The sequence below is a fragment of the Artemia franciscana genome, chromosome 1 (assembly GCF_032884065.1).
Source record: "Artemia franciscana chromosome 1, ASM3288406v1, whole genome shotgun sequence".
Lineage (NCBI taxonomy): Eukaryota > Metazoa > Arthropoda > Branchiopoda > Anostraca > Artemiidae > Artemia > Artemia franciscana.
The window spans coordinates 32,861,498-32,878,730 of record NC_088863.1 but is presented as its reverse complement, the minus strand read 5'-3'; the positions used below and the strand labels follow the sequence as shown (position 1 = coordinate 32,878,730).

The 17,233-nt window shown below is 35.6% G+C and overlaps 1 protein-coding gene across 1 annotated transcript in view; it reads left to right on the top strand.

Moving 5' to 3' along the window:
• The window catches only part of LOC136028840 (F-box only protein 11-like), a 75,717-nt gene that overhangs the window by 9,866 nt on the left and 48,618 nt on the right, over window positions 1-17,233 (top strand). The window contains exon 2 of the mRNA XM_065706770.1: window positions 13,609-13,850. Within this exon, the coding sequence (XP_065562842.1) occupies window positions 13,609-13,850 (242 nt within the window). The remainder of the gene's footprint in view (window positions 1-13,608; window positions 13,851-17,233) is intronic.

Sequence of the window (17,233 nt, the reverse complement as noted above, 5' to 3'; positions counted from 1 at the left end):
ACTGGTGTTTTGACAGCTTTTCTTTGATCAAAAATTATTTTTTATATGAAAATGGTATTTTCAGACCCTACAAATTTGAAAACTGCCAAATAGCATTGCTACTTTGCAACCCCACTTTTTGCATGGTGGAGGGGGGATTGTTTCAAGACAGTGATCCTAGATGAAGAAGAACAGGAGAGGGCTTATTTAATCAGAAATCAAAAGTTCTAGTGCTATTTTTAGGTGACTAAAAAGGTTGATAGATATGATAGATAGATAGGTATTCATTCTCAAAAACTTGTTATCACAAGCCCTAAAGGGCCAAATTCACATTATGGAGTCATAAAAAATCATCAAAAAGCACAAAAACTAAAAAAACTGGGTAATAATGCAAAAAACAATAATATCAGAATGTTAAAACTATTCATTAGTAAAAAAAAAAAATATTGTTGAGCTGTGAAATGTCAGAAAGGTAAAAAACTGATAAAACAAAAAAAGAAAGTGAAATAAAATATATTATTATTAGTTTATTGCCTGTCAAAAACAGAAGAGACAGAGTATAAAAAAGAAAAAAAAAAAATTAAATACACCAACTACAAACACTATAAAATAACACTAGTCCAGGGGTGGTTGGCTCTTAAAACATTGTTATTGGAATTTGAAGATTGTTCTCTCTATGGCCATGGAAGGGTTGGTGACCTTGTATTTCATGGAGATGTCAGCATTGCTGGGCCACAGAGGGAGACGCAGGAGAAACTTGGCATATCTGTAGAATGCACTACAAATGGCTTTCTTTTTGGTAGCTGTGAATATTTTCCAGAAGGGAGCCAGAGCAAGCAGATGGGGGGTAGTAAAAGCATTGTATAGCTGGGCAAGGAGAGGACAGTTGAAACAGTATTTATGGCAACAAGTAATCCATAAGACACTTGTAGACAGGAACAGAAGTGGTTTGTCAGTGCCGAGCATGTGTCCTTCAATGTAGAAGAAATAGGGAGGCCAAGATAGGTAAGGGACTCACAGGGTTTAGTCAGAGTGTCACCAATTTTAATGGAGAGGTTAATTGAAAGCTCATTTTTTGAACCATTGAAGAAAAGAAGTTCTGTTTTAGATCCATTGAAAGAAAGTCTGATCTGCTTGTATGCCACTGCAAGTGAGTTGTAATTTTGTTAAAATAAAGATATCAAACCAGAAACATGAAGAATGTCTTCAGCAAAGTTTAGCAGCAATAGATTGATCCTATGGAAAAAGCATGACGACTTTATTACTTGTTGTGCTTTGATGATAGTGTTATTAAACAGTGATGGTGAAGTTTTGCCACCTTGACATATGCCTTTCTTGACACTCTGCATTTCTTTAGAAGGAAAAGTACTGGACGGAGAGGGGATCAGCATGACAGCCAAGAGCTTATGGTACATACTGTAGACAGAGGAAATGATGCAAGAGAAAACACCTTGCTGAAGGGCTTGCTGGGAAATGATGCAAGAGGAAACACCCTTGCTGGGAAGCCAATATCCTTAACTGCAAACTGGAGCTCCTTATTGAGGGTCTGGCAAAAGGTGTTGTCTAGGTAGGAATTAGGGGCTGAAAATTGGTCTCTGAAGTAGTCACACCTGTCTTTTTCTGGCATGCAGAGTGGGCAATTGGAAGATTTGTTCTTAGCTTGAAGACGCCATGAAGTATTTATGAAGGAGACAAAGGTTTTTTCATACCTGGAGGTAAAGTAACAGATGGAGAACAAGATAGGAACAGGTTCAGAAACAGTTCATGGCAGGCAGTGTCTGGGTGGGGAGTGTCTATTGGAGAAAATGTTTTCTATGTGAGGGTTCGTTATTGCATTTTTTTGCAAAATGGAGGCATAATGTACTTCTTCTGTGCTCAAGCGTTTTTAGTTTGGTATTTTCAAGAAGGAGTGAGTATGGCACCTTAGCTTCTTTGAAAATTATTCTCATGGCTTTTTTTTTTTAAATTTATTCAGTTTTTTCTGATTCATCATGAAAGATGCAAGGATCCCAAACAGGGCAAGTATATCCAAGATGCAGAGAGACAAAGGAAATATAAATTCTCAAGGAATGAGATGGGGGGGGGGATGTTAAATATATTTAAGAGCTGAAGAAGAGAAATAACTGCAGTAGCTCTATGGACAATATCTTTAATGTTGATGTCCCACTTTAAATTAGAAGAAGTTGTGACCCTTAGTAATTTAACAAAGAACACAGAAATATCTAGGGGAATAGGGTTGAAAAAAGGGGTGAGATTTTAAGGAAACATATTGGCATTATCATAGATTTATAGTTTATTTGCATGTCTATGTCAGCAGCATTGTCAGTAATATCAATGAGGATGGTCATAGGTTGCTTATTAGGTTTTTGTAGCAGGTTTCAACAACCATTAGGTCATCCACAAATTTCCATCTGTCAGGAAATTCCTTTGCAAGGCAATCAATCATGACTGAAAATAGTACTGAAATACTGATTGAGGATTGGAATACTGGTTCTGATATTTGACTACATGTGATCTACTTGATAAAAAGGAGGCAGCCAATTTAATCTGGAAAGAATCAATACTGAATTCAGCTAGGGTTTCTCAACTATTATATTGTGGTTAACAAGGTCAAATGCTTTTTGAAGGTCAATGGAAATTAAATTTAGCCAGCAATTAAGTTTTTGAGAATTTTCCCAATTGAGTCAATAAGAAGAACAAGGTAATGGGCAATAGAAATGGATTTCAAGGTTCCCAAATTTTCTCTGGTCAGTAATAGGTGGAATTTTTTCTTTTAGCCAATGTGGAAGGAATCCTTCATATATTTTAAAGAATATAGGAGTAAGTGACATAGGACAAACAACTTCAAAACCAGGTTTTCCTTCTTTCTTTTTCAAGGGGGCCATGGAACCCTTTTTTCAAATTTGTGGATACTGGCCAGACTCATTAATCTTATTGAAAAGAACAGACAAGGGCTTTAAAAGAAAGTCACTGAAAGCATTAATAACAGGAAACAGGATATATATCTAAAGGGTAAACACTTGTTTTATGTAGTTTCCCAATTCTTCTTTTGATCTCAGATGGAGATATGGAGGGGAAAGAAGGTGGGTGATCATCATTTGGTAATTGATAAGACAATGCCAGAAGGCTCTGGATTATGGAAGCAAGGAACCTGTTAAGATTGTTTGCAGTAAAATCTGGGGATTCAGGTTAGTTGAAATCAAGCTGACCTAGACTCCTACCACAAAACTTACATTGGAATACCAGTTTTTTGGTTTATCAGTAAACAATTCTTTAACCTTATTCTTGTAATAGGATCAAGCAGATTCATGTATTTCCTTTTTAATTGCTTTTCTTAGTTTATTAGCTTCATCCAGTTTACTATTTCTGAAAAGATTCATTTTTTTCTAATTAGCCCTTTTATTGTGTTGCGAGAGCAACACTTCGGTTTTGTCCCGTTTTTTTTTCTATGCCGCCGATCTCAGCTTATCTCGGAAACTGGTAAGGGTCTAACCTGTGCGGTTTTTACGAAAAGTGTGGACCTCAGGCCAGATTGATGAATATCTCTTTCCTGGGGCCAAAAAGGGTGGTTTTTGCTTGTCCACGAGCCAGAGCCTATGGTGTGCGAAGTGAAGTGGAGTTATATAGCCTATGTCATAGAGGAGTATCTGAAGTTGTGCAGCCAAGCTTTTGTTTCATCAAACCATGTTTCTGCTTTTGTGCGGAAAGCTCCATTCTAGCAAGCAAGCAGGCAGGCACTTATTTTCAAATTGAAGATGGACTAAAATCTATAAGTGTTAAATATATGCGGCAGTTACCCGGCCCCACAGCCAACATATCTTCTTTGAGTGATAAATAGAAAAATTTACAGAAGTAACACTGTGGCGTTTTCCCACGGGTTCGAAAGTGCTGCCATCTATTGTTTCTACCCATTTCTGTTCGTGATTTCAACTGAGTTTATCATTCGATTTTTCGGACTTGGGATTGGGGTAGAGAAATGGTGTCAGATGTTCCTAATAAACTTTAAAAGTTCTCTCATTGCTAAAGAAATTGGAGCTTATCCTTTGCTCCTTTCTAAGTGGTGACGTTAGAAAGTTGGCCTACGGCAAAAAAAAAAATCAACTTTTGAACTAAGACAGACATAATTTTTTTTTCAATGGCAATCGATAGCTCTTGATGAGCTGATCGAAGTATATGACATCCATTTTTGGTACAAAAATTCCTTCATGAGGTATACCAGTTTGAAAGTTTCAAGGGGTTGACAACTTCAGTAATAAGGTACTCACTGAAACGATATTTAGGCCAATACAAATTGTGAGACATATAGAGGACTTGTAAGCAACAGTCGGCTGTTAGGTAATAATCACCTTCGGCAATGAGGGGTTAGCAACTTTTGCTAGTTGGTCTATCTATGATTTGTTTCCAGTGTATTTGATGGTAAAACCAATTTTGTTCCATTGGTAAGACATATAGGGGACTTGTAATTAATAATCTGCTGTTACGCTACAGTCAACTCCAGCGATGAGGGGTTTGCAACTATGCTAGTTTATGTACCCATTTATTTGTTTCCGGTGAACTTGATGCCTATCACAAGAGAGGGACTTTTAAGTAAGAATTGGTTCACTTTGGGCGAGAAACGGCTGTTAGCTCGTAATCATCTTCGACAATAAGGGGTTTGCGACTTTTGCTAGTTGGTGTACCTATTATTTGTTTGTGGTGTATTTGATGGCTGAACCGATTTGGTTCCAGTGGTAAGACATGTAGGGGACTTGTAAGTAATAATCGGCTGTTGGGCCACAATCATCTTCAGTGATGAGGGGTTTGCAACTTTTGCTAGTTGGTATACCTATTTGTTTATTTTTGGTGAACATGATGTCTATCACGGGAGAGTGACTTGTAAGTAAGGATCTGTTTACTTGGGCTAGAAATTTGTGCTAATTGGTGCACATTGTATTCGATCTCTTTAAATCTGACAGAATTAAGTGTTTACACAATGGGTACAAACGATAATGTAAAATAATGAGGTAGTTTCGTAATAGTTGGTGTCACCCATGGTATTTTAATCCTGAAAAGTTACGGATAGCTTTATAATACCAACTAGATTATATAAGATGTTGTTCCAAGTTTTCATCCGTCATGATGTCTACAATTGAAAAGGATAAAGTTCAACTGGCTGCAAAGACAATTTAGTCCCTTCTTTTGATATTATTTTGTAGTTGTTTTTTCAACGCTGAGGAATAGCCTTTGGTCATGTGATAACTGATTGCGTTCTTGTTTGAACATACCGTGCTCTCGCAACACTTTAGTCAGCGAAGCCGGACAAAGGTTGCCGCCAGGCAACACTTCACGTTGCCTGGGCAACGTACGTCTAATATTCTTTTTCTTACCAGGTGATGTCTCTTCTGAAATACAGCCAAGTTACTTAAAAAGTAACTCGATAGGCTACTTATGATAAAGGTCAAGTCAAATTCAAAGATATACATTGTATCTTAATATCTGAGAAAATGGAAGGGGGAGGGGTAAAATTTTCAAAAAGATCTGTTTAAAACACTAGGGAAGTGAAAATTTTGGCAGTAGGTTTTGTTAGTCCACTAATTTTGTATATGATGTTCTTTTGTTCTGGATTGCTGCTAAAGTCCAGGAAACAGTAAAGAACAATATACCGAAACTAAACCAATTGATTCCAGGGTTCTTAGGTCACGGGGATGTCTATCCATAAATACCTAAGCTGATCTAAAGTATTGGTTCCCATCAAAGGCCTTGTTTTGTTTATCTCACAGATGACAAGATGATGCCTATACGGCAAACGTTCCAGATTGTTGGTATTATTTCTTTCCTCACTGAACATCCTGATTCTTTTGTTGTGGACTTGCCAGTCGTTAGTGAGCATACAGGATTAGACATAGCACATGCTATGTTTGAAGATTTGAAGCATCACTCTTTGATGGTAGAATATATCAAGCAGCAGCTTGTAGGTGGTGCAATGGATGAACAATATTTCATGCTTCATGTGCTCACTCATCTTTTAATGCTTATTGGTTTCCATGATTCTCCCTGGTATAAATTTAACTGGGATCCAGTGCATTGCATTGAATTGTCTGAAGGAGATGCCCAAAAACTTGTCACAGTGGTTCTCAGGTCATTGTGACCTCATATCCACCAGTAACAAAAAGATTGGTTATGGAAAAAAGTTTTGAAGCAATGATAACCCTCGCTGAGACACAAGGTGTCAGTTTCAAGAAGCCACCGTTCTATTCCTCCACTAGGTTTGCCACATACTCAGTGTAAGTTTTCAAAACTTTCAGGGACAACTTCCCCCTGATGTGTTGCTTAATCAGCAAAAATGTTGATGATTATATAAATAATGTATTTCCTGCCGACTTTGTACTTAGTTTTGAAGGTATTATTGACATTTACGAAATTACATCTAGCCTTTCCCTTTCACTCCAAAAGGTATGGAAATTACGAATATACTGAATAAATATATTGATGACCTTCCCAAAATGAAGTTACAACTGTCAGCATATGATCCAGTTGATTTTCAACTGCTTCCTTGCTTCTTGAACGTGGTGTCTTCCTTATCCGCAAATTTTTATACCATGGAATTCCCGTGGTTTTACGCCAGGAACCCCTGACGTCAGAAGGGACGCGTTCCATGATAGATAACGATGTGGTTTCTAAGTGGGGAGATTCTCAGGAATGGCTTTAGAGGCTGCTGCTGCTGCAACTTCTCAGAACTTTTGCAGCTGCTTAGACAAGCTTTTGAATAATCTCAATTCACGCTTTTTCATTACCTCAAATAGGTAAAACCCAGTTGACAAATGGACTGCCATTGTGGGCAATATAGTTTATACCAGGTTGGTTGAACTTACGATCGGAAAATATGATCAGCTTGGACACTTGGTTAATCCGGCGAATTCAGATGGTTTTTAAAATTTGTCACAAAGTGCAGTTTTCAACCATTACAGAACATGGTTAGATCGTTTTTCTAGCGTATATGCAGATCCTAAGCATTCCTTTCTTATTGTACTACAAAAGATTTACTTATTTTGTGGGCAGCCACAGATGAAATTGCAAGACATGCTTTAAATATTGACCAGCCAAGTGGGAGACCAATCCCCATTAGAGACATATTACGCTGGAGATTATCTGAGGTATTGTTAAATAAGAATAATCCAATTTTATTGCCTTTCCCTGATAAGCACCTTTCCAAAATTTTTCAAAGAATTTGGGCTAAATTTTCATTCGTTTTCTTATCAGTTCCGTAATTCAATTGGCTGTGTTCTGTCTTTTCCTCTTTGTTGGTATTGCAATTTAAAAAATGAAGCAATTGATCATTGCCTATTTGAATGTAATATGCTGACATCTGCACGTCAGCATATTAATCCTGCAATGTAAACTGTTCAAGTGCTTCAAACATCCCAAAATTTCACTATCACCTAAGAGCCTATCTGAATATACCTGCACACAGAGCTCAGAAGTGAATGTTTATCTTCTTATATTTTCACTCCTAGAATTAAAGATTTACAGAAAGAAATTTGAGCAGATTCAAGATAAATAAAAAGCAATCAATTGAGTAGCTCTGTTCATCTCACAAAGTAAATCAAAAGGAAAAGGGCTGGATAGTCTCGACTGAAAACCCCTCGTTTGCTGAAACAGAAGAAGAAGCTGAAGAGCTGAAATTTAATTGCATTAGTGAAGTAGTTGACAGGTTTGGCTCTGAAAAGCCCTATGTTCCACTTGCTTTATGATTACCATTATGTCCTATATGCAATCTTGCAATCTTGATCTTGATGTCCTATATATATTATGCAATCTTGATCTTTAATGCTTCAAAGATATTGGTAATCCTAGAGAATTCAGTTCTCTAGAAAAGATAACGGTAATCTTAGAGAATTGGTATCAAATTCAATTAGTATATTAGAATGACTTTAGCATGCATTTAGAGAATTAATTGACTATCCAACTTTGTGAGTGAGCTCTCACACTGCTGCTTTTTAAAACTAGCTCACACTAAATTATTGTTATCCTTTGTCCATGTGGACAAGTTTTTACTTACTCCACTTCTTTTCAACTGAAAGTGAATATTTGTCGAAATCTTGCATAAATAGCCAATATCTCTAAAAACTGTTTATTTATTGGTTAAAAGAATCTTAAAAGGACTGGTAGCTATCAAGTTGTACATACAGTTAAAGCAGGTAAAGGGAAAGCTGGTACGTGGAAGATTAGTAGTCTAAAACAGCCACACTACAATGTAGCAGCAATTCCCTGTTTATTTTGGGGATTAAATTAGGTCAAAATTAATATCACAGCTTCATAATGCATGTGACTGCCTGGCTGCCAATCAATATTGTTCTCCCAGAAAATCAAATGGTGTTTTTCATATTTGTAGTATAGTGATCAATGAGTATTGAGCATGCAGTTGGGTATGCATTATTTTTATAATACCAATAGCATTGGAGTGTACAACTTCATCCATAAAGTAACAGCAATAAGCTATATACAGTTTACTTCAGACTTTGAATACTATACTCCACTATCATTATTAGAGTAAATATGATATAGTAATTTTGATAAAATAGTAGATATGAAATTATTGAGTATGATATTCATGCCTAGTATATGGCTTGCCACTGAATTAGTTTACATTTTTAATTGTAATTTAGAAAGCCATTGATATTTCTAACTGCAAGCTGTAATTAGTTGTATTTGTCACTGTTCTACAAATTTTACAAATAAAAATACTTTTTGCTCAAAGAAAAGCTGTCAAAGCACAAGTTGTGCTGCTAAAGTGTCAGCAGCTTTTTGAATTTTGCTACTGGCAGCTTTGGAACTTTTTGCATACCTGTCACAAGGCACAGTTTTTTAGTCCACATTTTTCAAATGCTGTATTGATGATGCACCAGTTAAGATCTACATCAAAATTGGGTACTGCCCAATATGCATATTTATATTGCAGGAGCAACTTGCATCATTATGGGAATATGTATAAGAAATTTATGATTTGTCTGGGATCCATAAATTTTCAGTTTAGATGCCTGATCCTAGTTTATGGACTTGTACTTGCTTACTTGTTACACATTCAAGCTGTATCCAAACTTATTGTGGTGCCCAGTAGCTGACAACCTGTTTCCTTCCAGAGGTTTTGCTGAAGGATGGTAGACTCCACTATTTCCAGTAACAGCCATATATTGGGAACCCTCTTATTGGCTCAAGATGAGACTTCAATGTCAAGAGCCAAGTCTTCTTTTTGTCTCCTGTTTTCTTCTTCCTTGCTGTTAGCAGTAGACATTAAGACATTTTCAGTTTTTGGAGGCCAATTAAGAGTGCCCTTTCTGCGATCCTATTGACCATAGCCTGAGCTTCATCAAGCATGTACACATTGTCTGCACTTTCAAGATACACTTTAAGAATGAAATAAAAGACAGTTGGTGATGAGGACACAATCCTGAGATGCACCCTCCTCAATCAGGATCAGATCTGAAAACTCACCATAAGTCTGACTTAGGCCTTTGTTCTAGAATAGTTACCCTCAGCAGACTGATAATCTTCTCTGGTACATCATAATTTCCCATTGCTTCCCATAATAATAATAATAATAATAATAATAATAATAATAATAATAATAATAATAATAATAATAATAATAATAATTTATTCCAGAAAAAACCCGTGGGCCATAGGAAATTTACATAACAAAAAACAAACAACAAATTAACTAAATTAAATTAATGCTATTTAGAGAAAACGCTCCCGATGTGCCGCTGCAATCCTTACAAATCTTGCTATCCTTTTAATACTCAGGAAATTTGTTTCTTTCATTCTATCTACCATCCATATCTCATTCAATTTTTCTTTACCATACATCTCTCGCCTCCACTCATTCAATTCGACACATTCACACACAAAGTGTATTAAACTTTCATCCTGAGATCCACACATAGGACAAGGAATAGATTCTACCTTCTCCCCTTTTCTCCCTTGATTTTTTCTTTTCTCTCCAATCAAAAATCCATTTCCCCTCCAATCCAAATTATCCTTCAAATCCTCTCTACTTAACCCAGCCTTCCAAAATACCTCCTCCCCCCAACTACCCTTTATCTGTCTATACAATTTTAGTGACCCTGATCGATCCAGACGTCCACCATATCTGTATTTCTTGGTTCTGGTTCTTCCCTTATTACTATTTCCTCCATACCCATAATCCCCTTTCCTTCATTCCACCATCCCACCATATTGCATCACTGTGGAACAAATCAGGCAGTTATGAAGCATATGAAGATTTGGATTGTTTTCTGCTGATGTTTAAAATGGCTCTCAAGAACTTATTGCAGGCTAAAGATATGGTCACAGCAGCCTGTGCTGACCCTGGATCCTACTTGATTTGGTTGCGTTAAGACTGTTTCTAGCATCTCATCTATTTTAAAAGAATGACCATGAACATCATAGCACTAATAGGGATAAGAGATATTCCTTGGTACTTCATACAATCCATATACTTTCCTTCTTAAAGATAGGGAAGGTTGTTGAAGTCTTCCATTCTTTGGGATATGCTCATTTTCCCAGACCTTGGTGATCAAACTATGACATTCATCTACTAATGTCTTGGATATAGCTTTCAGTAGCTGACTAGATCTCATTGATTCCTCGACTACCATAGTTTTTAAGGTGTTTGATTGGTAGTTTCATCCTTGGAAGGTGGGTCTTAACTTTCATTCTCATAAGCCTGGTTTTTGGGAAGGTTTGGGGGACTGAGGAGCTCCAGATGGTCGATTATGGCTATGATTACCTCCGGGTCTGAATTGCTATTAAATAACAAACAAGTTTTTCAACTGAAAGTAAGGAGCGACATTAAAACTTAAAACGAACAAAGATTACGAAAATTTAAAACGAAGGTCCTTACGCTAAAGTTTGACTCTTTCTCTCAATTGTACTTTATAAAAAAGTAAATAACTTTAGCGTAAAGAGCAGGACGTTGAGGAGGGAACAGCCCCTTTCATACACGGAGTAATCTCTGTTCGTTTTAAGTTTTGATGTCGCTCCTTACTTTCAGTTGAAAAACTTGTTTTTTTTCATTTAATTTCTGAACGTTTTTGAATTAATGCATGTTTTATTTTTGCCCTCCGCAAATGAATAATTAAAAAGAAATTGACGTATTTTTTTTGCTAAATGCCTTTCTCTTAATTTTGAGAAAAAGGATGGGGGAGGAGGCCTAGTTGAACTCCAATTTTTCGGTTACTTAAAAAGGCAATTAGAATTCTTAATTTTTAACGAACGTTTTCATTAGTAAAAAATATACGTAACTTACAAATTAACTTACGTAGCTAACTTCTATATTCGTATATTTTTATTATGTATATGAGGGGGTTTGCCCCATCGTTAATACCTCGCTCTTTACACTAAAGCTTTAATTTTCTCCCAAGTCTTTAAGATTGACCCCTGAATCACAAAGGCTGTAGAATAAATAGTTGAAATTACTAAAAATACTTTAGCGTAAAGAGCGAGGTATTTAGGAAGAGATGAACCCCCCATATGCGTAATAATCTTTGTTTGTCTTAAGTTTTAATGCTGGTCCTTACTTTCAATGGAAAAATACTTTTTCATATTTATTTTTTCATTGTTTTTTTTTAATAGTGCTAGAAAATCCTATTTCCCTTCTCCCATGACCAATTCCTCCAAGGGAAGACCCTACTACGTAGCCCCCTCTCCTCAACCCTCCCTCCCCAACCAAAAAATCCCCCCTGAAAAGGTCTGTACACTTCCAAATAACCATTACTGTTTGTAAACGCTGGTCAAAATCTGTAACTTGCAGCCCCACCCCCAGGGACTGCGGAGGAGTAAGTCAGCCCCAAAGACATAGTTATTATGCTTTTCGACTATGCTGAACAAAATAGCTATCTCAAAATTTTGACCCGTTGACTTTGGGGGAAAAATGACCGTGGGAGCGGGCCTAGGTGCCCTCCAATTTTTTTGGTCACTTAAAAAGGGCACTAGAAGTTTTAATTTCCGTTAGATTGAGCCCTCCTGCTACACTCTAAGACCGCTTGGTCGATACGATCACCCCTGGAAAAAAAACAAAACAAACAAATAAACACGCACCCGTGATTGGTCTTCTGGCAAAAAATACTAAGTTCCACATTTTTGTAGATAGGAGCTTGAAACTTCTATAGTAGGGTCATTAAATATGCTGAATGCGATGGTGAGACTTTCGTTAAGATTCTATAACTTTTAGGGGGTGTTTCCCCCTATTTTCCAAAACAAGGCAAATTTTCTCAGGCTCGTAACTTTTGATGAGTAAGACTAACTTTAATGAACTTCGTTTTTTAGAGTTTCGTTTACTATTGAGCCGGGTCGCTCCTTACTACAGTTCGTTACCACGAACTGTTTGATTGAAATGTACTCACCATCTCTTGATATGTTCCTCACTGCTTATGAGTATTTTAACATCCTTCACCTTAAGTGAGGGGATGGTTGTTTCTTGCTTATCCCCAATATCTTGCCCAATTAACTGACATAGCTTCTTTATTATATTCTCTGATGCAGCTCTATCATATTGGTGGCCACATCAGAATAGTAAGCTCTTTTGTCAGCTCTTGTTGATTCGCGCTGTTCTTGTGACAGCACTATGTATGTGGTGAACTTCTTGTTGGTCAAATCTTTCTTCTCAAACAGAGAGTTTTAGTGTTTTCTTCTGATATTTATTTCTCGGGTTTCCTCTTGTATCAATTTGTTGTAGGTTTAGGCAGATTCCAGTGGTTTTCCATGACTTCATTACTTCTTAGCTGTGTATGTCAATTTGGTGGTGTTTCTAGTAGATTTCAAGAATTTATGTCTGTTTTTTTTAGGAGTGGAGATATCTTTCATGTTAATGACAACTAATTTCAACTAATAATGACAACTAATTTTTGTCCTGGCAACTTGTAAATTACCTTATAGTTTATCAGAGGTTTTTCTTTCGTTTTTCCTTTTTAATGGTGTTTTTGCATTTTCTTCACTTTTTATGCTATTTTTCAGTATATGCTAACATGTTAGTGTAAGTTTTTTTTTCACATTGATAAAGGCTTCTGGGTGTGAAGCCAAACTATTTGGACTTCTATAAATATCTGTAAAGAAAAAAAATATTACAAAGTTCTATTTCTTAATGTTTATGTTCCTTATGTTAGTTTGCGTATTTTATTTTTCTGCAATCTTGGGGTTTTATTGTTGAGCATTAGAAGATGATTGATATCACTTGATAGTTGAGATTGAGCTTATTTTTGAGGTTTGATTTTTTTTTCTACATTGAAAGGTATCTTGAAAATATGTCAGAAATATACAAAAATGTGCAAATTTTCCTATTTTTAAAGGAAGTTATTATCAGTATCATAATTTTAGTTTGGTGAATGGATAGATTTGATACTAATGAATCCAATGACATAAGTGTGTTATCGTTTGGGTGCAAGCTATTGCAGTTTTAGATTCTTTTTTCCTATGTGTTTTGAATAGTGGGAAACTGTACTAATGTTTTAAGCTTTCTCATGATCTATTAATCTTGGTTTTTGTATAGATTTTTTGTATGCGTCTTTTGAAATGGTGGAAAGTTTTTTCACCGAAAATGGTGGAAAACTTATCTCCTCAGCTTTCACAGAATAATGATTCATTGTTTTAAAGGTAATGCACCAGTAGACGTAGATGGAAATTTGATTGCAGAAGAAAATCCAGCAGTGGACAATGTTACATTAGGTCACAATCATCTTCAACAATCAGCAATAGCTGCACCTGGCGCAATAGAAGCTCCTTATATCCCTGGAATGAGTCACGGCAGCACTGGAAATAATGCTTGTCATCAACCACCGCCATATGATTTGAGAAGAAAATTTAACCCAAGTGATTCCCTCCCATGCCAGAAATTTGTAAGTTTGTTTTTATTTTCTATTCAATGCTTAGATAAAATAAGTCAAAGATGATTAATAAGCAGAAATCAGCTTAGCCATTTTGGATCACTATATGCAGTAGACTAAATATACAAAGCCAACACTTTGATGGGGATCAGGAATAACTGTACTCAGAAGAGATTGTCCAATCGCTTTAGCTAAAACCAAATTGATCCAGACTGTCTCCTCCCCATGGGACAAGAGGTCGTTACTATAAAACACAGACATCACAATGAAGAAAGACGAGAAGAACAATATGAACATATTTGCCAACCTGAGAGGAATGGAGGTCACAAAAGGCCTCTCCCCTCTTGCTAAAAACCGTCTTTTCAAACTGCTATAACAAAAAGTAAAATTGCATGATATTCTTGATGTTTTCGTCTTAAATGTGATTCTGTGTGCACCTATGGTCGTAAATGCTGTCCACTTTAAGCAGACGCCACTCAGAAAATATGTGTTCATTTCTAGAAGCATAAAGTTTCTATATGTTTTAAAGATATTTAAATAAAACACTTTCTTTCCTGTAGACCCACCTTAGGTCTATTCATACCTGAGAACCATGATTTTCTGAGATCTTCCTCTTGGCTGTTTCGAAATTATGAACTTTTTAGGCTAGCTACCACTTTTTCTTAAATGTTATCTTGTGGAAATCTGGAAATAAATCAGTAAAACTAGTTAGTTAAATTTGATGACATACTTTTATGTGTTAAAATATGCTTGTTAACAGTTTGTTGATTCCCAAAGACAATTACGTCTTCAAAGTATAGCTACATTCTCTTGAGCTGCTCAGTCCTATATGTCTTTACCTTAGTTTTTGCCAATTTCTCATCCATATTTCTTTTTTTAAGCTTGGTACCTGCTATTATCAAAAACTGCATAACTGTATATAGATGTCGTTTTCATTTGGAATTGATATCCCGATTTTTTAAAATTTAAAATAAATATGACTGTGAAAGTTTCAACATAAGTAATTCAAACAATTAAATTCCATTTTCTTTGCCTCTGGTACTTCAAGCTTTAGTTACATGTACACTTAACAAGAATTGCCTCCCAACTTTTTTGGTCCCTGATTAGACAGGTTCAATAGGTGGTTCATAGCTTGAAACCTTAAAGCAGTTTGACTAAAACTCATGCAAGACGAAAGAAAAAAAAACAAGAGGTCTTAAATGAGTTTTTTTGCATAATCTAAATTTGAAGAAATGTTAATGCAAGATTGTAGAAAAAGAAGAAAAAAAAGATTTATGGTACATCAAACAATGGTGAAAATCTACAAAAACCATGACAAACAAAAAAGCAGACATGACAAAAAACTTGAAAGTGTTCCACCCTCAGAAAATAACACTGTAGTGGGTTTGTAGTTGTCATAGAGGTATAATTCTGAGAGAGCAGTGACACATTTTTGGTCTGGTATCACATTTTAGCCACTGGTAACCATTTGATATACAGTCACTGTTGACCAGCTCTGTTTCTCCAGTCAGTAGTTCTTCCTCTCCTTCTGTGCAGATCATCCACTCTGAGAAATAGTAAGACTAGAAAAATGTAGTACCGGATCTATTTTGGTTTTGAATTTTCTATTTTGTCAAAAAGGATGCAATACAGAAAAGTGAAAGCAATCTTTTGATCATAAATTAAATAAGAAAAAAAGTAAATTATTAATAAGTATTCATTATAAGAAGAATTTATTGCACTTCGCCCCTCTGAGACTTATGCCCTTTGGATCATGCTGCTCTTAATTCCAGTATGATTTATCTAGATTGTTGTTTAATATTGAAGAGTTGGTCAATCTATGGTATATGCAAGGACGTATTCAGAATTTTTTTTTGGGGGGGGTACAAAAAACTTAAAAAATGGATCAAAAATTGGTTTATATTCGTTTTTAAGAGTTGAACAAATATTTTTTTTGGGGGGGGGTCTCAAATCGCTACCCCCCTCTGGATACGGCCTTGGGTATAGGTTTTGAATACTATTCTTCCCCACTGATCTCTGGTATTCATGCTAGGTAAGCTGTAGCTTTCCTTGCTTGTCAATGCAATTGGTGTTCAAGCAAATATTTTCCTATTGAATGAATGCCAAATACCCCTGGTTTGCTATGATTACCCTCAGAAAACTCAAACGAATTAAGAAACACTCATCCTCTTTTATTATTCTAAAAGAGAACTTTTCCCTGTGATGGATTAAGGTAACATTTTAATAAAGTAAATAAAAACAAGTTGAGATTAACAGCAATCTCAAAGCTTCACTTACTTTTATAGTTTGATGGAACTTCCGGTACATTCTTAACATAATTTTGCCTCAGGTATTTTCCTTGATGGAATACTGCAAAAAAAAAATGATTCTCCCTCACAATCCATATTCCAGTCTTGATTTTTAACCAAGTTTTAGTTTTGTAAGTTATCAGTATATTTTATCTGCATTTAGCCATTGTTTAATTAAATAATTTCTTAAACGGCTCTGATTTTTCGTTATAAAATGAAAATATCAATATATTCAATAAAAGGTAATATTTTTGATCAAGACAGTGACTGAAATATTACTACCCCAATATTTTTGCTTCATCTTCAGACATCTTTTAGCTGCAAAAGAGAGAAAAAAAAACAAATAGCACAAAAAACAGGCAAAAAAAAGGACAAGAAACTGTATAAAGAACATAACAAACCAAAAAAGCTCACATCTGCAAAACTCTTATAGTCATTTTCCTGAAGTGCTGGGCACTCCTCTTGTTCATAAAGAACTTTGCAGCCAAATACAGCTTAAAATGTGAATTTATTCAATGTAAATCAACAGTTATGCATAACACTATCAAAATTGTATATGAGGAAAAAATTCCAGTATCATTTTAATCAGAAAAATTAAATAAAAAAACAAGTTTTTGTAACGGAAAGTAAGGAGCGACATTAAAACTTAACACGAACAGAAATTACTCCGTATATGAAAGGGGCTTTTCCTCCTCAACGCCTCGCTCTTTACGCTAAAGTTTGACTCTTTCTCTTAACTCTACTTTTTAAAACAGTAAGAAACTTTAGCGTAAACAGCGGGGCGTTGAAGAGGAAAAGCCCCTTTCATATACGGAGTAATTTCTGTTCGTTTAAAGTTTTAATGTCGCTCCTTACTTTCTGTTACAAAAACTTGTTTTTTTTATTTAATTTCTGGACGTTTTTGAATTAATGCATGTTTTGATCTCGGCTCTCTGCACATAAATAATTAAAACGAAATTTGCATATTAATTAGTTGCAATTAATTGGAAGATTTTGAGAAAGAAGAAGCGAAGGAGGAGGCCTAGTTCCCCTCCAAGTTTTTGATTACTTAAAAAAGCAACTAGAACTTTTTATTTTTTACAAACGTTTCCATTGGTAAAAATATAC